At 51.6% G+C, this 24,432-nt stretch overlaps 1 protein-coding gene across 26 annotated transcripts in view; it reads left to right on the top strand.

Moving 5' to 3' along the window:
- The window catches only part of Mical3 (microtubule associated monooxygenase, calponin and LIM domain containing 3), a 209,638-nt gene that overhangs the window by 105,944 nt on the left and 79,262 nt on the right, over positions 1-24,432 (top strand). For 18 of the 26 annotated variants that reach the window (XM_076567844.1, XM_076567846.1, XM_076567848.1 and 15 more), the window contains 12 exons: positions 1,493-1,619; positions 2,850-2,946; positions 6,622-6,769; positions 9,222-9,418; positions 11,523-11,635; positions 11,730-11,792; positions 12,854-13,027; positions 14,662-14,745; positions 17,666-17,764; positions 19,271-19,327; positions 21,652-21,759; positions 24,108-24,215. In XM_076567844.1, the coding sequence (XP_076423959.1) occupies positions 1,493-1,619; positions 2,850-2,946; positions 6,622-6,769; positions 9,222-9,418; positions 11,523-11,635; positions 11,730-11,792; positions 12,854-13,027; positions 14,662-14,745; positions 17,666-17,764; positions 19,271-19,327; positions 21,652-21,759; positions 24,108-24,215 (1,375 nt within the window). The remainder of the gene's footprint in view (positions 1-1,492; positions 1,620-2,849; positions 2,947-6,621; positions 6,770-9,221; positions 9,419-11,522; positions 11,636-11,729; positions 11,793-12,853; positions 13,028-14,661; positions 14,746-17,665; positions 17,765-19,270; positions 19,328-21,651; positions 21,760-24,107; positions 24,216-24,432) is intronic. The other 8 variants (XM_076567867.1, XM_076567866.1, XM_076567865.1 and 5 more) reach the window with 3 other exon arrangements.

Raw genomic sequence — 24,432 nt, 5'->3', positions numbered from 1 at the left:
TTTAGCCTCAGGCAGATTCTTAGGACTAGGCCAAAAGCAGCCACTTTTTTTTTTTTTTTTGCCAAAGTATCACAGGAATGGCTTTTAGCCCAGTTGCTACTGTTATTCCCCTCTGAAACCTTGAGCTGGGCCTCCATAGTTAGTTCATATTGCTGTCTGCACTGTTGTCCTCTAAGCTCCTACTAGGATGGCCTGTTAAACTGTGCTTACAGTGTTCAGCTGCTTTCCTAGTCTAGAGTCCCAAAGTCTTCCATACTTCCCCTAAAATTAGCGTAGTCAGGCAGGTCACAACAATCCCCACTCCTGGTCCTAACTTCTGTCTTAGGGTTACTACTCTTGTGATGAAACACCATGACCAGTGTGCATCTTGGGAAGGAAAAGGTTTATTTGGCTTACATTCCACATCACTGATCATCATCAAGGTCAGGACAGGAACTCAACAGGGCAGGAACCTGGAGGCAGGAGCTGATGCAGGGCCAAGGAGTGCTGCCTACTGGCTTGCTCCTTGTGTCTGCTCAGCCTGCTCTCTTACAGAACCACCAGGTCAGGGTGGCACCACCCACAATGGGGTGAGCCCTCTCCCATCAATCCCTAACTAAGAAATGTCCTCCAGGCTTGCCTTCAGCCTGATCTAATTAGAAGCATTTTTTAATTGAGATTCACTGCTCTTAGATGACTGTAGCTTGTGTCAAGTTGACATAAAAACCAGCCAGCACAGTCTATCATTTTAAATCTTTAGTGTAAGGCATGCATCTGGAAATAATGGCAAAGCTTATTTTTTTCTTTGTTTTGTGTTTTGAAATAAGAGTCTCCCTCTGTACCCTAGGCTGGCTTAGTACTCAGTATGTAGTCCAAGTCCTAGCTGGCCTTGAACTCAAAGCATTCTCCTGCCTGAGTGCCCCATGTGCTCGAATTATGGGTGTGAGCTACCACATCTACCACCTCACTACCACCATGCTGGGGTCCAGATTTCCAGCATGTGACCTTTGGGGAAGTAAGCACAGCATTGACAGACTCAGTGAGGAGTCCACAGACCTTTATGCTAACAGAGAAGATGTTTTGGAAGTGTCCTTCATCCTTTGGATTAAATATTCTACTATTGAGGAGAAGGTTCAGCAAAGATGACTCTGTGGGGATAGGACTCAGGACAAGACAGACTGTGCATTCCAGTAACCCACACAAGCAGGCCCCATGTTCCTTTTGAATCTCGTAGATGTCATAGTAGATATTGGCACACCAGATGACAGCCTTCTAAGTTAGCATCATTTGCCACCCCCACCCCCCAGCATTGCCCCTGCTCTTCCTTTCGGTCCTTTCCCTGGTCCAGGTCCTTGGGGTCACTGAGTTCTGGTCTGGAGGGAAGAGCTGAGATCGATTTGGTGGGATAGATTCATCAGATTGCTCACTTGTTGGGTAATCTGGTGTTTGTCACTGCTGCGAGCACACTGTTGTATCTCACTGCATGTGAGCACACTGTTGTCTGTCGTTGCAGGGAAAGCATTTATAGGTTGTTGCCTCAGACCACCCCTGAGAACGTGAGCAAAAACTTCAGCCAATATAGCATCGACCCTGTCACTAGGTATCCCAATATTAACATCAACTTCCTCCGGCCAAGTCAGGTAAGAGCATTCCCGTCAGTTACGTACTCCTAGGCCCATGTTCTGGATGCTCATAGCTCTGGTCAATACACCAGATAGGAATGTGTATAACTATGTTTGTTATTATACAGTATATATTATACAGTATATATGCTTGTTATTATACAGTATATATTCCAACAGGAATGTGTATAGCTGTGTTTGTTAGCACACACTAATCCAACTTGATATCTCTGTTGTTGAAAGTAGATATTATTTCCCATTACCGCATTCAGCAGCTAGGGCACAGAGGGCCAGTCTTTCCTTCTTTTTCTTTATTGGTTGGTCTTTATTGGTTTTGAGTTTGGGGTGGGGTTGGAGAGACTTACTACATAGGCCAGGCTGGCTTTGAACTCTTGGGTCAGCTTCCCAGATGCTGGAGGTACAGTCGTGAGCCACTGTGTCTGGCTGAGTAGAGTTTTTTAGTGACTTGTAGATCAGAAATGACAAAAATAAAAGACCTAGAACGTCACCCTCCACCTCAGGCCACACAGAGTAGGGCAAAGGGCACGGACTGGTTCAGTAGTCGGGAAGCATGACGTCACTGACAGCCTCACCAGCCATCACCCGAGACTCGGCAGGTTGTATGGCTTTCTCTGAACCTCAGTTTTTCACCTGAGAAGTTTCCTTGGCAACCTCTGCCAAGGATATTTGTCGGGCAAATGCAATTGTTCTCTGGAAAGGGCTCTGAAAGGTCAGGACGCTGTCTACAAGTGGAAGGCACTGTTGTTAGTGTTAGCCTAGATTGTGTACTGGCTTCTCCAGAATCCGTAAAGCCCCGTTGCTGTGACGTCTAACAGAGCCCAACAGTCCTGAGGAGCAGGACACGTGAGGAAGTAGCCTCCTCCTCCGTGTGTCTGTATCGTAGAGGATTCTCTTCTTTGCCCTCTGCCCAGTGTCTGCAGGCTTTGTGAATGTGTTTGAACAGTGTTTATGAATACTCTGAGGGTGGGCAGCGTCAGCTCGGAGGGACTGCTGTGGCCAACTGGCTTACTTACATCATTCCACTAAAGCTCCGAGGCATCGTGGAGACTCTGTCTAAGCTTACCGTGGAGCATAGAGCTCTGCTTGGCCGCACAAGACCGTAACCTCACCCCCGGCACCAGCAGAAAGTAAAAACAAAAATCCAGACTTTACCAGCTCGCTTCTTTTAAGTGGGGACTTGTTATTCCGGGTTTCATTTTCCTTTTCAACCTTTGAACTTTCTGCCAGGTGCGCCATTTATACGATAGTGGAGATACAAAAGATATTCATCTGGAAATGGAGAACCTGGTGAATTCCCGAACCACTCCCAAGCTGACTCGGAATGGTGAGTTCCGACAATGGTCTAACCTGTTCAAAGCAGTCTGTACTCATCCATCAGGCTGTTGCGTGACCACAGCGCTTTCAAAGGCCCTGGGCTGTAGCCAGTGGTTTTACCCTGCGGGGATATGAGGTTGTCGCCAGGGTGTATTTTTATGTCGTGACTGAGGTAGGTTTGCTAGTTGGCAGCCAGTGGATAGAACGCAGGGATGTTGCTTACACTTTTTGGGGTGCACAAAACGACCCCCCCACACACAGAAGGGTGTTGTGGTCTCAGGTAGCACAAGAGTATACAGGCAAATTACTGTTTCATGAACTTTTCCTAGGGAGATGTAAACAAATGTTCCAGATGGGGAACCAGCCAACATAATAAATAACAACCGACAAAAGTAATCAGTCCACTCAAGGGTAGCCCTGTGCCCCGGGGACTTCCTAAGCACACCTGCAGGAACATGGGTGACCCCCAGATGTCCGCATCGCTGACGTCTCACTCCTGGGTAGATGAGGACTTCTCCATGGCCATGTGGATGGAGGCTTCCCTTCAGTTAGCTCTCTGCTCTCTCTATGCGCCAGCCCCTCCTGAGACTGTGTGCAGCCAGCACAGCATCATGTAACGCTGAGGGGACATTTCCCTCCAGTGAGGGGACAGCAACAGCCCTGACCTTAAGGGTCGCTTGCCACTAATCCCAGCCGCTCTGTCGAAGACGGTAGTGCTCTTACACTTGGAGGACAGTGTCCCACAGCAATCAGTTATAGATCCTGGAGAGGGAGAGAAAGAATGCGCACACAAGCTCCTGGGTACCCGTACACACACTCAAGTTTTAGGAGAGAACACGTGGTGGCCTTTCCCCTGGGTCCTGAGACAGCACCATCATGCTGTGGCAGACGCGAAGGTTGTCATGCCCAGATCACAGGGACCCCCAAAAGACCACCACAGAGACCAAGTCCCACATGTAAAAGCAAAGAGCCTTTATTTCAAGCTCCGAGCTTGGTCTTTCTGTCTGTCCAATGCAGTGGTGAGAGCAGAGAGCCCTGAGCTCAGGTGGGGCAGAGTTTTTATCATAGCAGACAGTTGGGGTGAAGGGATTTCCAGGGTCCAGGGCCCTGATAGGCTGACAGCTTTCTAGGGGTATCTGTAAAACAAAAAATAGGTGTGTGCTAGACTCAAGGACATCTGGCCACCTTATCCAATGGTTGAAATGTTTGGGGTGTCAGGTGCTTCCTCACCCCAGGATGGATCCGTGGGTGGTATCAGCTTAAGGCTTTTCCTGGGTCTGGGTGTTGCCTGCCAGTAAGCCTGTCACAGAAGCTGTGTCTAGGCCCCTAAGCCTGTCATGGCTGCTGTATGGTCAGGCTGTTTAGGGGCCCTCCACAAGGGTCATTCTGTGTTTTGTGTATAATGAAGGGCTGCTAGAGATTTTCTTTGGAGAGTGGCATTGAGGACAACTGGTCAGGTGCATTAGAGCGGACTGAGCAGGGAAATACGGGCAGTGCAGGGGGAAATACAGGCAGTGCAGGGGGAAATACAGGCAGTGCAGGGGGAAATACAGGCAGTTCAGGGGGAAATACAGGCAGTGCAGGGGGGAAATATGGGCAGTGCAGGGGGGAAATATGGGCAGTGCAGGGGGAAATACAGGCAGTGCAGGGGGAAATACAGGCAGTGCAGGGGGAAATACAGGCAGTGCAGGGGGAAATACAGGCAGTTCAGGGGGAAATACAGGCAGTGCAGGGGGGAAATACAGGCAGTGCAGGGGGGAAATATGGGCAGTGCAGGGGGAAATACAGGCAGTGCAGGGGGAAATACGGGCAGTGCAGGGGGGAAATACGGGCAGTGCAGGAGGAAATACGGGCAGTGCAGGGGGAAATACGGGCAGTGCAGGGGGGAAATACGGGCAGTGCAGGAAGAAATACGGGCAGTGCAGGGGGAAATACGGGCAGTGCAGGGGGGAATACGGGCAGTGCAGGGGGAAATACGGGCAGTGCAGGGGGAAATACGGGCAGTGCAGGGGGAAATACGGGCAGTGCAGGGGGGAAATACGGGCAGTGCAGGGGGGAAATACAGGCAGTGCAGGGGGGGAAATACGGGCAGTGCAGGGGGGAAATACAGGCAGTGCAGGGGGGAAATACGGGCAGTGCAGGGGGAATACGGGCAGTGTGGGGAGGCCGTTTGGGAAAGAGCTCAGTGGTCAGTCTCTGTGGTAAAGGCCAGAATCTGGGGCTGAGGCAGCGAGTCACAGTAGAACCTGGACTTCTTCGGGGCCAGATACAAGCAGCTCTCAGTCCGAGCTGTGCCTTCTGCCACGCTTGTGGCTTTGAGCAGATTAGTTAGGACCTCAGAACCTCGGTGTCCCTGTCTTTGATCTGGGGGGAACGGCACTGCTCCTGGGTTGCAGTCAGGAGGTCTCTGGCATAGCATCGGCCACAGTGTTCTGCAGGCTGTGGGTGGCAACAGCAGCCGTTTTGTCGTTATTGTTAATAGGAAACGTCGGAAGGCACCACGGTGGATAGGCATGGACGGTTAATTGTCCTGAGAGGTACCAGGTAGATAGTTGTGGTTTTGCTGCATCAGTTCAAACAAGGAGGTGAGGAGGCTGGAAAGGTTTGAGTTCTAGCTTGGACAGTTTAATAACATGGTCATGAGATGTCAGGGTAGATGTGAAAACCAGCAGGCAGTTTGTGACACCTCTTCTTCTCCCCTGGGGTGTCAGCCCTTGAGAGCAGAGACTGTATCTCTCTCTCACCATAGCCGTGTTCACCTACGTTTCTGCAGTTGCCCGATAGACTTGGGGCAGGTAGATGTGCAGACAGGGGAAACGTCCGAGTAGGTCAACAGCAGCGCCAAGAGATGGCCCAGGAGTGTGTTGTCTCAGACCATGCTGGCACTGTGAAGGACTTAGCAAGACTCTAGTCATAGGCGTTTTTAAATCATCTGCTCACAAATCACCAAGTGACTTCATTCAAAGCTAAATCCTGGCTGCCTCGGGAACAGGAACAGTCTGCTCAAACTCAGATCAGTGCCCGCAGAACTCCTCGCGATGAAGACATGTCAGCGAGTCACATGCCTCGTCGTTGGCTCCACACGTGATCCTTTATAACACAGGTTGCTCACCTGAGTCAGGGGACCTGTCCTGGTCTGGAGTATTTGTCCTTGTCATTTTTAGCCTACAGAGTCTCTTCACTTGGCGCTCAGTCAGGACCCTAGGAAGTGAGACTGAGGCTTTGTTTGCTTTTGGTTTAAGGTACCACAGAGGAAACCTTTTCTAATCTAATCTCCCGGTGTTGCTGTGGAGGAAAGGCTTCCTCAGCCTGTTGCCAGGCAACTCCCCAGGGACATCTTGACTCTGTTGCCAGTGAAGTATCAGCTTAGGAGGTGGCACTTTGCCATCCACTTGTCTCCAGGAGTGCTGCCGGAACATGGCTTCCGTGTGGCAGGTCCTTGTCACCTGCGCAGAGGTATCTCTCTGGGGCATTGACCCTGGAATCAGATAGGTTGGTGCCTAAAATTGTGCTGTCATGATACTGGTGACATAAACTCATGCCTCACGGCTTTCTTCCAAAAATAGCACTGACATTTTGTCCCCACCCTCAATAACTTTTCAAACTGGATGTGTGTACTGCAAAGAGGATGCTGTGTCAGCGTTACTAGGTAAGCATACTGCAATAATTATTTTTATTGTTTTAGAGTCTGTAGCTCGTTCAAGCAAACTGCTGGGGTGGTGCCAAAGGCAGACAGATGGCTATGCAGGGGTAAATGTGACAGATCTCACCACGTCGTGGAAAAGCGGCCTGGCCCTGTGTGCCATCATCCACAGATACCGCCCTGATCTGATGTAAGTCATGACCAGTTTTGTGTTTCATTTTATCTTCACCAAGGATCCCAGAGCCCCTTATGTGAATTGCATGCCTTTTCCTAGTTTGGGTTGCATGGTAAAATGTTTTCTCTAGAGAAGGCCAGGATTTTTACTTACTTGTATTTAAAACTCAATCCCCAAAAAAGTTAGCTTTAAAAATCATAGCATGAGGAAGGTCAAAAACAGGTTTTAACACCCACCTGGGCCTGTTAACTTTTCACAAAGGAAAACTGTTTATTGGCCCCGGGTTGAACTCTTCATTTTTGGCTAGCTCTCTCTCAGATGCTATTGATCACAAGGGAAACCTGGCGAGAACACTTGGCTAGCTCAACCCAACAGAAAACAATAGATATGTACCTGATTTATGATGGTCTCCTCGGGCGTTTTCTCTGTTAAGGAGTGTGCTTTTGCAAGTGTGCCCCTGAGCTTCAGGAGACGTCATCTTACCTACTGTCCCTCTGACAGCCATCATTCACTCCTCTGTCGACAGAATCAGCACAGAGTGGCCTTGGGTCAGCCTCATGAACAAAGCATTCAGGCTCTTGTTACTATGGAAGCCAAACAGTGAGAGGCAGCAGCAGAAGCTGGGGATTTTCTTGGCTGCCTTCTTTTTTATCATTAGGTCCACTCAAGGGTTCAGGTTTTGCCCGTTGTTTTAATGCTTGGCTAAGGAAATCCTAAAAGACATAGTCCCTGTTCTGTGATGATAGCGAAGAATGATGCAAGAGGTAATAAAGCCAGCCTCGCATGGTGTAGATTAACAGCGAGGACCATGTGTAAGGCTCTGGGTTTGATCCCCAGTACCACAAAACAAAACAACTGTGGCCAGGCTTGCCTGCGATCTCGGCCTTGGGCGGCTCACGCAGGAGAGTTGAGTTTCAGATGGAAACTGTCTCCTAAAATGAATGAATAAATAAATACGGAAAGGTGGGAGCGTAGCCTTTGCCCAGCAGACACCCATCAGGCTTTAGTTCAGTTCCCAGGCAAAATGAAAAGAAGGGGCAAATTTCTGATGTAAAATAAATGACCTCTGATGCTCGTCTAAAAGTTGGTTTAAAAAAAAACAAACTAAATGAAAGTAGTTTTGTCATTTGCACCAGAGAAGAGGGGTGAGGAGAGAGAACAGCCGTGTGGCATGACAGGGTTTCTGAAGCTGGGGTGGGGGGTCAGTTCCATCTCAAGGGGACAGCAAGGAAGAGAAGGAGGTAGGAGGCAGCTGGGGGTGGGATGGAGTCTGGGTAGAGGGTCCTGTTAGAACACCCTAAGGTGGCCTGCAGAAGGCCTGAGGGCGGTCAGGGAGTGCGTGATTCAGCACTGCTGGGACTCTCTTCAGGATGAGTGTTCGTGGTTTAATGGGCTTAATCTAAGAGAAAAGTAATTTGTTTTTAATAGGAAAAAAAAATTCATGAGGTCAGTAGGTTAACACGAGGTAAGGGATGCCAGGATGGTGAAATCAACTGAGAAAGCCATCCTCTGAGTAGTGAGAGCGAAACCTGGGGCGGGGTGGGGGTGGGGGCGTGGGGAGTGGGGGGTTGTTGATTAATGGAGATGGCTGGGAAAGCTCAGAGATTCAGCAGTGGAGAAACCTTTGAAGGAGGTTTTAGAATCTCCCCTCAGGAGAAAGTTTAATAGAATTTACGAGAGCTGTTAGGGCAAGCGACAGTCCCAGGACATTGGGAATCAATCCAGACAGGGTTATGTCACTGTTGGACGTTAGTTTTTTTTTTTTTTTTTTTTTTTTTTTGAGACAGGGTTTCTCTGTGTAGCTTTGCGCCTTTCCTGGAACTCACTTGGTAGCCCAGGCTGGCCTCGAACTCACAAAGATCCTCCTGGCTCTGCCTCCCGAGTGCTGGGATTAAAGGCGTGCGCTACCACCGCCCTTTTTTTTTTTTTTTTTTTTTTTTTTGGTTTTTCGAGACAGGGTTTCTCTGTGTAGCTTTGCGCCTTTTCCTGGAACTCACTTGGTAGTCCAGGTTGGTCTCGAACTCACAGAGATCCGCCTGGCTCTGCCTCCCGAGTGCTGGGATTAAAGGCGTGCGCCACCACCGCCCGGCGGACGTTAGTTTTTTATGTATTTGTGGCCAGGCACATACTAAGATAGCTCCCATCCCGAGCTGACATCACAGTAAGGAGTTGGCGTCCCTGGAAGATGCAAGTTGTCTCCCCCACACACACCTCCTCTTACCCCCTCCCCGTTCATCTAGATGGGCAGATCTCTAATCATTTCCCCCCTGAAGGTGTTGTGCATTTCCCTAGTCAGGAGGGAAGAATGGGGGATGAGAAAAGCCCATCTGCTCTCGGGTCCAGGGATGATGCCGGACTCCCTGGACCTTAGCCCGGGGACTGAGAAACGGCAGCGGTACCCAGTACTGTGTATGGATGGAGAGCAGTGAGCCCAACGTGATCCACCTCTCCTTGTCGTACTTCTCAGAGACTTTGATTCTTTGGACGAGCAGAATGTGGAGAAGAATAACCAGCTGGCCTTTGACATCGCCGAGAAGGAGCTGGGCATCTCTCCCATCATGACAGGCAAGGAGATGGCTTCGGTGGCCGAGCCCGACAAGCTCTCCATGGTGATGTACCTCACGCAGTTCTACGAGATGTTCAAGGACTCACTCTCCTCCAGCGGTAAGGACCCGAGGCCCGGGGCTGGGATCCTGGCCTGCTGCTGCTGTCTGGTCAGCAGGGAGGTCTCTAGAACCTTGCTTCACACGTTCCTTCTCAGCACAGTGTTCTTAACCCTCTGCTGTTTTCAAAATCGTCCTCCCTTTACCCATAAGTATGCAAAACTGATCTGTCCGAAGCTTTTTTCCTTGACTCCGCCACCTCCCCCCAGCCTCTCTCAGACCCATCCCTTCTGCCAGAGTGGCTCCTGGTGAACTTGGAAGTTCCTTGGAATACTGCTTCTCTTTAGAGAACTTTGCCTGGACAGCCCTGTGTCCTTGCAAAGAATCTTCCCAATCCAAGTTCTTTTCTTGTTCTCACCTCTTTATTTATTTTTTCATCTTTTAGTGTGTGTGTGTGTGTGTGTGTGTGCATGTGTATGCGTGTGCGCATACGTGTGTGGTTGCTCCTAGGGTCTCATGAACATCAGTCAAGCTCCTTACACCAGAGCTACGTGCCTAGGCCTGTTTCTCATCTTGTAGACTTGGTATTTCTCCAGTCAGCACTCCGCAGTGATGTCCCTTGGTACTCTCTCATGGTCACAGTGTCTGTGATGCTGTGTTTTACTGGGTTTTCAGTTACTTGTCCCTCTCTGGCTTCCCTTGTACCATCTCCTTCTTAGAGATTCCCAGATGTCTCCTTGGTCCTCCCTCAGCCTGCTGCCTCAGCCAGCACTCAGTAGGGCTATATAACGTCTTCCTGTGAAACTCATTCTAGTTTCCTGTTCTGTTGCTGTGATGAAAACTGACCACAAGCAAGTGAGGGGGGAGGGGAGGACGTTTACTTGGCTTTCACTTCCAGGTCACAGTCCATCATTGAGGGAATTGGAGTGGGAACTCAAGCAGGAACCTGAAGGCAGGAACCGTGGAGGGACGCTGTTTGCTGATTTACTCTGGTTCATTTGCTCACAGGCTTATGGTTAGCCAGCTCTACAGCCCAGGGCCACCTGCCTAGGGATAGTACCACCTACAGTGGGGCCGGGTCCTCCCGTATCAGTGGGTAATCAGGACAATCCCCCAGGCCAATTTGATCTAGGCAATTACTCAGTCACGTTTCCTCTCAGACGACTCTAGGTGACGTCAAGTTGACAGTTGAAGCTACCTAGGACACTACTTATGGTCACGGAAGCACTGTGCTCAGAGTGTTGGCCAGTGTCTGACCTGGGTTCTGTTCCAGCGTTTCCGCTTTCCAACCTTGGACAGATTGCTAAGTTTCCTTACACTTCAGTCTCCCTGTGTGTAAAAAGAGAGTGATGGATATAATAATGCTGTTTTGTACTAAGAATGGCAAGTGAGCATTGAATAAATGTTAGCGATTCTCAAAATTGCTATCATTATTAGTATACTATTAGATGGCTCAGTGGATTTACCACCAGATAGTAAGAGTCTGAACCTGAGTTCAGTCCCCAGAGCCCACAGAGAGGCAGGAGGAGAAAACTGACTCCACAAAGCTGCCCTTGAACCCTAGCACATGCTTGGGACATGTGTGCCCCCCCCATAATAACAATAATAAATCCACAGTTAATGGTGCCCTCACAGCGTCTTCAAGCCAGTGTGCCCTTATCCAGGACCTGTGTCTTTCTCTAGCTGGATATGCATTTCTTACAACACAAACCCTGAACCCTGAGGAGCCCTGTTCATTGAGAACTCCTCTTCAGACACAGCTAAGAACAGGGCCTCTGCAGCACCCCCAAACTGACAGCCCTATGTCTCATCCCCCTCAACCCTCCACCCCAACCTGAAGTTTTCTTTCTCAAAATTTAACTTTACCAGTCTGCTGTGATAGTTCCAGGCAGAGTCCACCCTTTCCAGAGTGGAAGTGTGGGTCGCTGCACCTGAAGTGTAAGGAGTGGGGTGGTTTTGTGGATGTGGATGGAAAAGAAAGTGTTTAGGCCGAAGCATGCGTTTCCTTTCTGATGTTTTCTGTGGCTGGGCATGCTCATCTGTCTTAGTTGGTAGCCCCGCAGAGTCTGTGAGCCTCCTTCCTCCAGTTCCCTGTAAGGGAGCGTGGTTCCGGTCAGGACTTTGTGGCGCTGTCCTAGGTAAACATTGCTCACTCCTGTCCACAGACACCTTGGACCTGAATGCAGAGGAGAAAGCCGTCCTGATAGCCAGCACCAAATCCCCCATCTCCTTCCTGAGCAAGCTTGGACAGACCATCTCTCGGAAGCGTTCTCCCAAGGTATGTGCACACAGAGTCACATTCATGTGGCTGCGGAGCTAATGGCAAAGGAAGGTGACCAGGCTAATGCTGTCTGTGTCTTCTTGTGGTGCAGGATAAAAAGGAAAAGGATTCAGATGGGGCTGGAAAGAGGAGAAAAACCAGTCAGTCAGAGGAGGTAAGCTTCATCTCGGTTTGTCAGAACTGATTGCTCTGAATTATCCTTTTTGGTTTAAGGGTTTGGTGTGTGTGTGTGTGTGTGTGTGTGTGTGTGTGTGTGTGTGTGTGTGTGTGTGTGTGTGTGTGTGTGTGTGTGTACATATGTGTTCCTGTGTGAGTTTATGTGCATCATGTATGTGGAGACCAGAGAGCATGAATTATCCTTTTTGGTTTAAGGGTTTGGTGTGTGTGTGTGTGTGTGTGTGTGTGTGTGTGTGTGTGTGTGTGTGTGTGTGTGTGTGTGTGTGTACATATGTGTTCCTGTGTGAGTTTATGTGCATCATGTATGTGGAGACCAGAGAGCATGGGGTTCCCTGGAACTAGAGTTGCAGGTGGTTATGAGCTATCTCCTGTGGGTTCTGGGAATAGAACCTGGGTCCTGTGCAAGAGCAGCAAGCACTCCTAACTACTGAGCCATCTCTGGCCACCTGGTTTAAGTTATTAATTCTCAAATGGGTATTGCTAGATTTTTTTTTTTTTTTAAGATTTATTATACATACAGTGTTCTGTCTGCATGTGTCCTTGCAGTCCAGAAGAGGGCACCAGATCCCGTTACAGATGGTTGTGAGCCACCATGTGGTTGCTGGGAATTGAACTCAGGACCTCTGGAAAAGCAGTCAGTGCTCTTAAACTCTGAGTTATCTCTCCAGCCCCAGTATTGCTGGTATTGCTAGATCTTTACGTCGTCATCTGTTATGAGGGTTTCTCTGTCCTTTTGCCTCTGTTTCATTTTCCAGAAACCAGCAGGGAATGTGCACACACATGTGCTCAGGCTTTCGCTCCATGGAATCACACATTTGGCAAAGCGAAGTGGCTTTGCTGAGATCTGGTGATGCCAGCACAAGTCTGTGTGCCCCGTGGTGCCCTGCATCCTGGCACCTCGCTAACTCTGCACATCAGAACTTTGCAGGGTGCTGTTAAGCAACCTGAACTGCCGTTCAGTTCCTGCCCACACGCTGAGAGAAGAGCATCGGCATCTCCGTGACCCGTCCTGACTCTTGGGTGCTTTCTGTTGGGCAGGAGGAGCCTCCCCGGAGCTACCGAGGAGAGAGGCCCACCCTGGTGAGCACCCTGACGGACAGGCGAATGGATGCTGCCATTGGGAACCAGAACAAAGTAAAGTATATGGCAACCCAGCTGCTGGCGAAGTTCGAAGAGAATGCGCCTGCACAGTCCACTGGTGTAAGGAGACAGGTAAGCTCAGCTTCTGGACGGGTCATGCCACAGACCCCGGCACTCGGGGGCCAGGCTCGCTCTTGTCTAAGTCTTACACATCCAGGGCTGCACTGGCTTCCCCTCCGGTCTCCGGAGTCTATGACCAGAATCAGTAGAGGGATCTAAAAATTACTTGTTTGGATGACTGTAAACCCATGTATATGTTCACACACATACCTGCTGAGTTACAAAGGAAGCTTGTAGCTGGAGTGGTGGTGTAAAAGCAAGGCTTGGGAAACTGCGGCAAGAAGACTGTGAGTTCAAGGCTAACTTGAGCTACATGATGGTACACTATCTCAAGAAAAGAAAAAGAAGAATATGACTTATTGAAGGAACTCTGAAAAGTATAATAGAGGTGATTAAGGCACCTACAATTCTATTCATTTTGCCGCATTTCTTCCTGGGCTTTTTCTCAGGACATTCTTGTTTTCATGGTGGAGACCATTCTGAGGGCACACTTCCTTGGATTCCGCCTTTTGTGTGTTTTTGCCCACGGCCTACCCCTGTGTCTTCTCAGCTCACAGGCATCTGCAGAGTGTGTGTACACTGTGCTAGTCCCCGTCTCCAACTGTGGTGGGTGTTTTAGTTGCTTCTCCCGTGATAAGATATGAAGGTATCCATCCTTGCTTCTGTGAGCTAAGATTCTGGCCCGGGAATGTGAGCCATTCAGGTGGAGACTTATGGAGACACAAGTCACGTGTCAGAGGCCGGCAGCACCTGGCCTGGAGTGTCCATGTCACGTCTTGTCTCTCCCTTGCTCTGCAGATGTCACTAAGCCTCTTTAAAGAGAAGGGGCTCGCGTTTTGACTTCTCTCTGAAATGGCTTACAACGCTCCCTGATACGGAAAGAGCACCGGGCACGTTCTCTTTCTTCATCTTCTCCGTACTCACAGGCCGTGGCTCCCGTAGGTCCGGAAGCAGCCATGAGTTTGCTCCTCACACCGGGCTTTGGGCTGGTGTCTGCCCTCCTGACTTCCTGACATGTTGTAGCAGGGATGGTAGCATTCATTCCCTAGAGCAGTGGAGCTTGCTGCGCCCTGCCGGCCCCACGTCAGGAGGCCAGAGCGCCCTCCAGTGGAAGGCTGCCTCTGCAAGAAGTTTGCCTTCCTAGTTTTCCAAATCAGATAGTCGTCTAGACCCCAGAGAATTCAGTTTGGTAAAAGGGTAACAAGAATCACAGCTGGGGGGCCAGGCCGCAGTGGTGCCACCTTTAATCCCAGCACTCGGGAGGCAGAGGCAGGTGGATCTCTGTGAGTTCGAGGCCAGCCTGGTCTGCAGAGCGAGATCCAGGACAGGCACCAAAGCTACACAGAGAAACCCTGTCTCAAAAAAACAAAAAAAAAAAAATCACAGCTTGGTTTCCTCTCCTCACCCTCTCCTTTTATCCCTCCCTGTGTTTGCACTTGCTTTTGGTTTGGGGGAGGCTACTATCTTTCCTTTATTTATTATTTTTGTAACTTTCTAAGGGTTAACTTAGCCTGCCCCTCACAGTGTACGGACAGATGTCTGTCCTTCACAGGTACCTTTTTCTGTCTTCTCCTACCTTACTGGATTTTATTTTGTTTTGTCTCCATGTCCTGCCCCCGCTCTCGCGTGGCCTGTGCGTGTCATAGCCGACACAAAAGCGTGGGCTCAGCCAGCCGTCCCGCTGCCTGCCTGCGCAGGGCCACCCTGCTCCCATCCCCCAGTGGAAACAGGTAAAAGAATGGCTAGGGTTTAAGCAGGGCCACCCCTGGCTTTTCCACCCCCGGCTTTCCACCCTGCCTCTGCTCCTGGCCTCCCCGAAAAGCGAGCTCGCCGAGGCAGGAAGGCGCTGCATTGCGCCAGTCGCCTTTGGGGGACATTTGACAGACGATGCTGGTCTGAGTCTGTGGTCGCATTTACTCCCTGGGTTCGAGGCCCCTCTTAGGAAGGCTGTTAACTCGGTATTGAAGGCGACTGGTGTCATGTGGGAAGGCGTCACAGTACTTGAGCCCTTGGGTCTTTGCTCTCGTGACGTTCCTGCCAGATTGGCCTTTTAGTAGCCTGTTTCTGTGTGACCTGCGTCGTGCCTGAGAACGGGTTTGTGCCTTTCGTGTGAGGCAGGAAATATGCCTGGGAAAGTAGTCCTGAGCTGTGGAGTTGTTTCTTTCAGACCTATACAAAAATGTTTATGGGTTGAGTTTTTTGATTTTTGGTTGTTTTTTTTTCTCCTTGGAATTTTGTCCACATCTTTTAGTGGGGGGCTTAGGAGCCGTGGCTGTAGCTCAATGGGAGGACGTTTGCCTAGCTTCCTGAGGCCCGGGGCTCCATCTGCCACCCCAAAACAACACACAAAAGACTTGTGGGGATTTCCACCAAACCTTTTCAGGACTCCTGGAGAACTGCTTATCTGACGGTCAGAACAGGAGGGACCCACGCCTCAGGCAGAGGAGACTGGTCGGTGGGTGGGAAGCAGCTTCCCGTGCGTCCCTTCTGTTGTGGGTGAGCGGTTCATTGCTGGGGCAGGGTGCTGGATGAGCATGTGTCACTTCGCTTGGGTAGGGTGAGCTGATCCTGGGTTCTCTTAGCTTCTCCGTCGGCCCGCCTCACCAGCTCTGGTGGCCGGAAGTGCTGGGGAATGGGGAGGTGGGTGTTACAGAAATTGCATTTTGAAGAAAATGCTCCTTTCTAACCTTGTAATGATATACACGTGGGAGGCAGGGCCCAGGAAGGGAAAAAGAGAATGTTGGAGCAATGTCCAGACTCACTGCAGGAGCCAAATTTCCTGCCTTAGTAGGAGTCACTTCATAGAGGAAAGCCTTCTGAAAAATGCCATCAAGCATTTGTTTGTTTGTCTGTTTTTATCCTTTGCTTGTAGTCCGGATGGAAGGGAATGGGTGAACTGGTTTGAAGTTCGGAAGTGTAAAGTCTTCTTCTTCCCAGAGAAGGCCTGAGATAGAACAGAACAGCAGGAAGGTCGGGTGTCACCTGCAGGTGGGGACATAGGTGGCTTTGTGTGCGGCCTGTGCTGGTGCAGCTTTGTTGGGCTTCTGGGAAGGAGAGGGCAGTGTGTGTAGCTCAGGGAGCCTGCTGGGTGTCGGCCTCTGTCCTGGTGAAGATCAGTCCGGCAGCTTGAAAGGTCGCCTGGAACCTGGTTATACCCAGCTGCTCACAAGGCCCAGTAGCTCATAGTGTTATGCCGAGACTCGTGTGGACGCTGGGTCTTCTCCTGCCTGTTGAGCTTGTTGCCATCAGTGAAGTAAGCTACCGGTAGCCGTAGCGGGTGGCGTGGAAGATGGCGTGAGCCTTGGCACCCTTGAGCAGCGGAAATGCTTTAGATCAGTAAGTGCTTTAGGCTTCTTCGAGTTGGGAATGACAGACTTCAGGGCCTGTACAGGCGGCACTGATACACTGTGCCCCACGTTTTGTTCGGGTGGAATGTCGAACACTCACATATCCATCATTTTTCAACTCTACCTCATGGGTTTGGCCCTCTAGATGTATCTTCTGGAAGCTAGAGATGTGCTTAGACGCTCCCAAGAATGGGAACTCAGAGCCCCGGTGCCTGGGCTGCTGCTGGCTGGCCACTCGCCTCCAGCAGACAGCACCTCACTGTGACTCACTGTGTGTGTCTCTTGAAGTGGCTCCTACTGAGACGGGAGGCGTGGCAGGTGTGGCATCCATGGCAGAGTTGGCACGAGGTCCTGTTCCGACTTAGGTCATCGTGTAGAGGGAGGAAAATGGATCACAGCCCTGCTTGCCAATGGTTTTGGGCTGTTCTTTCCAGTGTAAACACTGCAGCTCGTCCTTTGCCCTTCCCCTCCCCTTTTCCTTTTGATCTCAAAAGTACGTCCTGCAGATAAACTGCACATGAGCCAGCCTGGGTTTGGAAGCAGATTGTCATGGGAGGTGGGAACACACAGTGGAGATGTTTCTCTGACCTTAGAGCTGCCCCAGGCCTCCCCACCCCCACCCTCTTCCCGGCACAGCAGACTGGGTAAAGGAAGCTGAGGATCTTCTGGAAGGTACCAGAGAGGTCCAGGGTAATGTCAAATACCGAGAAGCATCTTTCTTGAACCATGAGCCGAACCACAGAGAAGGATACATGTGGTACAGGCAGATCAAGGGATGAACATTCAGTTAGGGCTTAATTTGTAGACCTGTTTCCTGGCATTTCTTTGTAGTTTTCAGAACTCTTGCATGTGAGTGAGGGGCTTAAGAAAGCGAGCCGTTGATGGGACGTGGCCACAGATGGCTTGGGGGGAGACATGCTTTGCCCTGGTGTGACCTGGCGTGCGGAGGTCATGTGCTATCCTGGGTGGGCCCATCTGCCTTTTCTCTCCACTTACGATCAGATCCATTTCTGTGCCCCAACTTCTCTGATAAAGCCCTTGACCCTTGGCATTCGAGAGCATCACTCCCAAGTTCTCACCAGCTGTGAGGTTTAAGTCTCCGGTCCAACCTGAGAGACAAAAGATTGTGATGGGGGCCACCCCTGAACACAGAGTGAGGAGCTGTGGAGGGTGGATGGTCAAGGAAGGGCCCTCTTGGGATGCTTTGCAAAGGTGCAAATACTCCTCACCCCTCCCAGGAGCAATCTCCACGAGGCCCCGTTTCAACGGTGTTCTTTCTTGTTTGTGTCTGTTGGTGTAAAAGCGACAGGAAAAGGAGCGTGCTCGGACCTGCCCCAAAAAAGTGATCACTCTCTCTCCTCCCCCTACTCCACCTTCCTGCCGGGCTCGAAGCGTTCAGCAGGTGATCCTCTGCATGCTCTATGTCCTGTCTGTACTCCTACTTACGCTGTGCATGTAGGGAACCACCTCAGTAACCCCTCTCTTCCAGGCTAAGTTTTTAGAAGATCACAGGTAGCAAAAGCAGCCTTCATTACTACAATGGAACTCTTCCTGTTGGGACCTCTTCAGGACAGGGCCCTGTGCATTCAAATCCTGCGCGTTCTGGTCGAGTCCCTGTCACGGGAGGACAGCCAGAAACCAGAGCATGAGCTGTACTCACGTCAGACCCAAGGCCCCTGAGCCCCAGGAGGCACACATTTCTGTAGGACCCCACTCAGAGTGGCCGTGTTTCTTCTTTTTCTGTCCCACGCGGTACAGTCAAGATGTGCACAAGAAAGCTTCGTATGGCCTCCCTGCACGGGTTTGGTTCCTGGTGACGCTGACAGCCTGTTCTCTGGCTCATAGAGCTTCTTCTAACCAGCCCAGCCACCCTTTCCCACTCCAGGCAGATCACTGAAGAGCTGCATTGAGAGCCGCCACCGCCGCTGCCGGTGGCCACGTGGCTGTCATCCCACACAAACACACGTTTATGGTGGACACACCTGTATAGTGTGCACAGAGAATGGCTTGCTGACCCTTGAGCTGAAGCGCTATAAAATAACAGGGCACGATTGGTGAAAGGGTATTTTCATAATGAAGAGAACGTACCTAAGAGATGACCACTAATGATGCATCTGGTGTTGCAGGCCTTCCTCACGCCCCCAGGCCTAAGAACTGAGACATGGTGGCTGTTGTGACTGCCCAGGGCCTTCTAAATAAGAGCTCGACGTTTTGAGCATTTGTTCTGCCCCACACGGTATTTCAGCCAGGTCTCGCAGTAACTGTGGGGCAGGGGCCACCCTCGTCTCCACTTAGAGCCTGAGGAATAGGGTGGAGAGGCCAAGGAGTTGTGCAAGACTCCAGGTGAGCAACGGGCCGAGCTGAAGGGAGCCGTGAGAGGTCTGGAGGCAGGCTCCGGGCTCCTGCTGCCTGTGGCAACATGTCGAGGGTACTGGATGAGGGCAGCCACCTGGGACATTGGCTTCCATTTCCCAAGGATGAACGTCGCCGGTTATCCTTAGTGGGCATCACGGTCTTCCTGTCCCCATAATTACCATCTTAGGTCTTTGCTCCGTTCACTGAAGCAGCCCCGTGCCTGTCCTAGGGTTTTCCACGATCTCACACTCGTCTGTTAACTGAGAGTGCTTTCAGTCTCCACACTCTTCTCCCGCCACTGTGTGAAAGACACGTCTGTTCCACCTTCGTACTAACCGTGGCTCTTTGTCTGTGGAGGGGCCTCATTGGAGGCAGGCGGAAGGCCATACAGAGCATTCCATGTCCCCGACCGTGGAATTCGATGCAGGCGGGATTGTGGACAAGTGGCTGGGGAAATCTGGGGGTGGGGATATCCTTGCCTAAATTTCCCACTGGTACCTGGTGGGTCCAAATGGAGCTGGGATGGAGCTTAAGTTTCTACTTTTGCCAACAGATGTACAGGGATCTTCATGCTGGCAGCCGTGGCAAGCAGAATCCCCACCATGAGAGGGTAAAAAAGCATGAGCCTGTGGCATGGGAGGCTGAGAGCCGACAGTCGGGCACGCTGTGTGGTGGGGCAGGGGAAGGGAGCATGGAGACCAGTCCCTTCTCCCCGCTTTTTGCTCACTTGTCACCCAGCCAAGAGCCAGAACTCTCCGCGAACGGCATTGACCCGCACAGGAGCATTAATGGCGGGCGGAGTGTCCGTCTGTGTGAAAAGCCTTCAGACTGGTGGCTCATCCTGGTGCTCTCGTTGTGGCACCGGGCCTTAGTGGGTTTCCGGTTTGTTCTCCAATCCCATTCCAAGACCTTACCGCTTCTACCCCCACAGTAGGCGCCAGTGGCCGAAAGGTTTGAAAATCGGAGAGCAGTGGGAGAGGGAAGCCTCGGGCCCGACAGACAGTGGATTGGACAGTCGTGGCTCTTGAAATAGAAATACTGAGAGGAAGTGAGGCTCTTGCCAGAGTTTTGGGGAAGAAGGCAGTGACGGGGCAGGGGGGTGCTTAATGAGAAGCCGTAGTTGATTTCTTCTGACAAACCCCAGAGGCGTCATCACGGGGCAGAATGGGCCGTGGTGCCATTTGTTTTTCAATGACCGTGATGATGAAGCCCCTCGCCTACTTGTTCATGAAGATTTCGGCATTGATCCTGTCCTTAAAGATCTCAAGTGAGCTGGTGATCTTGCAGCTCGTTGGTCATTTCATAGCCGCCCGCTCCCTGCCTTTGCTCTCTGAGAACCGCGTTGAGGACCTCTTGGGGCATTAGCGAACAGATGTTAGCACCATCTTCTCTGGCCCAGACTCCCAGCAGGGCGGGATCAGAGAGAAGTAGGATTGCGTTGGAGGTGGCCGGCCTCCCTGTCCCCCTCGTCACCAGCTCTGCTTTACTGCTGCTTGGTAGGGGAGCTGGTGTGGACACGGCATTCACTGCCTCTTCCTTCTTCCCAGACCTTACCATAGTCCTGTCTATGTAAGCAAGGGAGCGCAGGGTAGTGCCCTACACCGTGGAGAGCGCACACTCAGTGAGGTGTCGGTGGTTTTAATAAACAACATCTGAAAAGGAATCGAGAAGTATGTTGGGCTAAAGGGAGCTTGGCCGGAAACCGTGTGAGGTCCAGAACTGGGGTGCCCAGGGTCATAGCCGAAGTGGCAATGCAGCATACAGGGAGTTGGTGTCTGTCGATTTCTTAGTGCGGGGCTCAGGTTAGATACTGGGGTACTGCTTACTTCTCTCCCGGCCTTCTCCCCACTCCAGACCGCTGTTCGTGCACGGCCTCACCCTGTAGCTCACCTTCACTCAGCTCCCCACCTTGACTGCCCCACCTTGCAGCAGGGTGGTCCCTCACCTCCTTTTCGTGAATGTTAGCAGTCCACAGAGTTGTCGCTCCTTGTTCTGGGTTCAGATGGCTGACCCCATCCAGGTGCTGAACTCAGGGCCGGGAAGCTGGCTGGATGTCTGGAGCAGAGGGTAGGCGATTCCCAGACACCTGCCGCTCTGCCTGTCGCTGCCGTGACACTGAAGGGCCAACCAAAATGGGGGTGCAGCGGGTCTCCTTGGAGCCTGGGCCGTACCTCTGTCCTTCCTGTCCTGTAAGGGTTTTATCCTGAATGTGGTGGGAAATGAAGAAACAATTGTCCAGGCTGTCAGTCGCCTTCTCTCTGCTAGCTCAGCGTTGAGGAAGACCCTGGACACTTGCTGCACCAGCTGAAGCCGGTCTCAGAAAGACGGGGGGATTTCGATCTAGTCCCTGGGTCACTGTTTGCAGTTTGTCTGGCTCCTGAGCAAGCACAGCTGCCCCGAGCACTGATCTTAGAAGGAGCGTACCTGAGTTCTGGCCATAGGGAGGCACGGAGAAGGCCGTGGCCACTCTCCACGGGACAAGAGCACCCCCGTCCTAGCAGAGGATGGTGAGGTTCCCGGTCCTGCTCTTATCACTGTCAGGAGAGGACCGGAATGGGTGTGAGATGTCTCTGCCAAGGAGCAATCCCTGCAGGTCAGCGAGGGCTCTGGGAGAAGGGTGTCACCTGTCTAACAGGAGTGACAGCCGCAGAGGGGGTAACCTGGTGGGAGGACCGAGCCAAGGTGCCTGAGGCTTTCGTCAGTGCTCAGTAGGGAGACAGGCTCCAGAGACAGTTAAGCATGGGGGAGGAGCAAGTGGGAAGCAGAAGGGAGCCATAGGTGAAGTGCGTTTGCTTCTGGGAACTGCAAGGCCTGCTCTCTCTACCATATTCATACACCGCTAAAGAGCCAACCCGTCTGAACCCTGACTTCCTGTGTTTGCGGTGTGACTTTTAACATTGACCTTGCTCTTTTTCTCCACCTTGTATTTTATAGCCAGAGCCCGAGCCTTCGCGTCGATTTTTTGTTGACCAGTGGGAGCTCTCCCGTAGTCTCCGCTCCTCCACCCGCCCTGCCTCTCCCTCCTCTGACTCCCTCCGACAGGTAGCATGGCCCGGACTTGGCACAACCATGTTCTCCTGCAGCCTCTGCTCACTCTGTTTCCACAGGTGTCACCCACCTGAGGGAGGCTGGGAGGTCTCCTCCGCCTTTGCCTGGCTCCTCAGAAGCTGTGTGTCCATGCGCGTGTGTGCGCGCGGGCGCGCGTGGGTGTGTGTTGCCACAGACGCCTGTATTAAAGAGGCCGCTAGCTTTCTTGGAGTGTTTTCACACATCACAGCCTGTCCGAGTGAACCCACTGTTAAACCACGTCCGATGTTGATAGCATTTTTTCAACCTTTGGCTGAAGACTGTGTTTTTTCCGTAGTCACGAGCTACAGAATCTGAACCGTTTCGTCACTAACTTTCCTGAGTAAAATAGTGAGCACACAGCATTCTTGGTGCTTCCTCATGTGTGGCATGAAGCCTGCTTTTCCCCAGTGACCCCCATCCGGTGCCGAGGAGTTTGTTAGCAGTGTGCGTGTGTGTACGCGTGCATGCACGCGTGCGCGGAAGCCCGTGCATGTGTGTGGTGTGCAGTGGGCTAAGCCTAACGGTTGCTACTCTTTGGCTCCCTTCTGAGTGTGGGAAGAAGGAAACCATCTGCTGTCCATGCCGGAAACAAACAGAACTTGAGTCTTCACCCCTCTGGGGGATGCTTGTCAGAGTTGCTACCTCCCCAAGAACTGACAGGTGCCTCTGCCTGCACAGCCCCGGCCATGCCTGCCGAGGTGACGGTCTCTGGTCCTGAGTGCACACAGTGGGGCTAGGACCGCCCGCGGTGTGCTGGCACTTGGCCATCTGCTCTACAGAGTGACGGCCATGCGACTTCCCTTTGAGGGCTGCTCTCCCAGGAGATCTATTCTCTCGTTTCTGCTGTCCTCTCCCGGGTGTCCACCTGTCTAAGAGACTGTGGAACTGGCAGGTAAAACCAGTCCTAGGAAATCTCTTTAGCTGAAGTGGAGAATGAGATGGATTGCTCAGTTCCAGCGAGGCTTTAGCTGAGCCCAGTGAGAAGTCTTTGCTCCAGCGTGTCTGTTCCCAGACTTAGAGAGTTGGCCCCGAGAACCTGCACGTGCTGCTGCTTGGGCCGGCAGCCCTCTTACATGTGGCTCTGCAGGTTTGTCCCTTGTGGCCACTTACCGGGGGATTTGGCCATCTTTGGGGCAGCTGCACCTGGATCAGAGTTGGTGACAAACTCTCCCGCTTGGCTGGGAGCGTGCTTTATTTCCTGCCGTGAGAGGTGTGGCACCCTCTGTCTCCATCCAGAGACCTGGCTCCCAGGTCTCTAAAAGACTACCCACAGAACTATAGTCCCAGGCCAGGATCCAGGCTGGGCCACAGGATGTCAGGCCTCTGTGAGCAGGGTGGCTCACCATGCAGACGTGGGCGTTTTTCCTGTTTTTTGCTTCAGCATTGCCAAAAGGGGGACTGAATTAGTTTGATTTGTGTGTGTTGGGGGAAGAGGTTAGACTGTCTCGCTGTTCATGTAGTCCAGGCCAGCCCCGAATCCATGGCAAGCAATCCTCGCGCCTTAGCCTCCCAAGTGCTAGGATTGCAAATGTGTGCCACCATACTCTGCTCTGGGTTTTGTCTTCATTTGTCACTGTTCATCTTTAAGAACAATTCTTCCAGGGTAAAAGGAGCCATTTCCTTTAGGATGTAGCATGGGACTTGGTGTCCCACCTGATCTGGGAGAATTCTAGCCTCCGCGTATGGGTAGACGAGCGCTGTCTTTCTGCTCCCAAAGCCCCCCCCCCCATCAGTGGGGAAGTGACCAGAGGAGGCTTCTTCCCAGAGCGGTCAGCTGTATGGAGCAGACACTGTGGGTCTGGCAGTGAGGCAGGGGGTCACCAGCAATGCCAGAACTCTTCGCACCTGTTGCTCACATGGGACATTAACCTCTGCCGGAGTCTGCCTGGTTTCTTTCTCAGCCTGAGGTAGTCACCTCATTCACAGAGCCCCCTGGGCCCTCTCCTGGCTCTGGACACTGTAGCCCCCTGCCTGCTGTGGACCCCTCACACTCTGTGAGTCCAGGAGCAGGCCCCCTCTTTCTCCTCCGTGTCCTCAGAACTGGACTCTTGGAGAAACACGAAGGACCAGGTTCTTCCCGTGGAACACTTGTCTCCACGACTGCTTCTCGTGCGTGTGCTGACCACCGTGTGGACGCTGGCACCAGCGCTTGCTCACTGCCCAGTCTCTGCTTGTGGGCACTGTGTTGGCATGGTTTGCTCTTGCACTGTGTATTCATTTCACACCTCTCAAAGATGTTTTCCCCCCGCCTCCTTAATTTAATTTTTTCTTTCCTTCTCATTTCCCTTCATTTTGATCATTCTGTAATCTTCAACCAATAGAAGTATATAAAGATGTACACGGGCGGAGTGAGCTCATTGGCTGAGCAGATAGCCAATCAGCTTCAAAGGAAAGAGCAACCCAAAACCCTTCTAGACAAGAAGGAACTGGTAAGAGCTATTCCAGGGGCACTGTCTCTAGCCACAGCACGGCGGTGAGCAGCCCTCACCTGCTCTGAGGGCCCTGCTGATTTCTGTAGCCACGTGAATTACTACGTGGCAGCGTTCTTGAGGTGGTCTTGATTTTTGATGACTAAATTTCTAGAAATGTGGTAAATATTTAGAACGTTCTACGGAAAAGCACTTTTCTCTTTAAAGATAGTCCCTC

This window comes from Peromyscus maniculatus, chromosome 3 (assembly GCF_049852395.1).
Source record: "Peromyscus maniculatus bairdii isolate BWxNUB_F1_BW_parent chromosome 3, HU_Pman_BW_mat_3.1, whole genome shotgun sequence".
Lineage (NCBI taxonomy): Eukaryota > Metazoa > Chordata > Mammalia > Rodentia > Cricetidae > Peromyscus > Peromyscus maniculatus.
The sequence above is the reverse complement of the archived record's forward strand: the minus strand, read 5'-3'. Positions and strand labels throughout refer to the sequence as shown.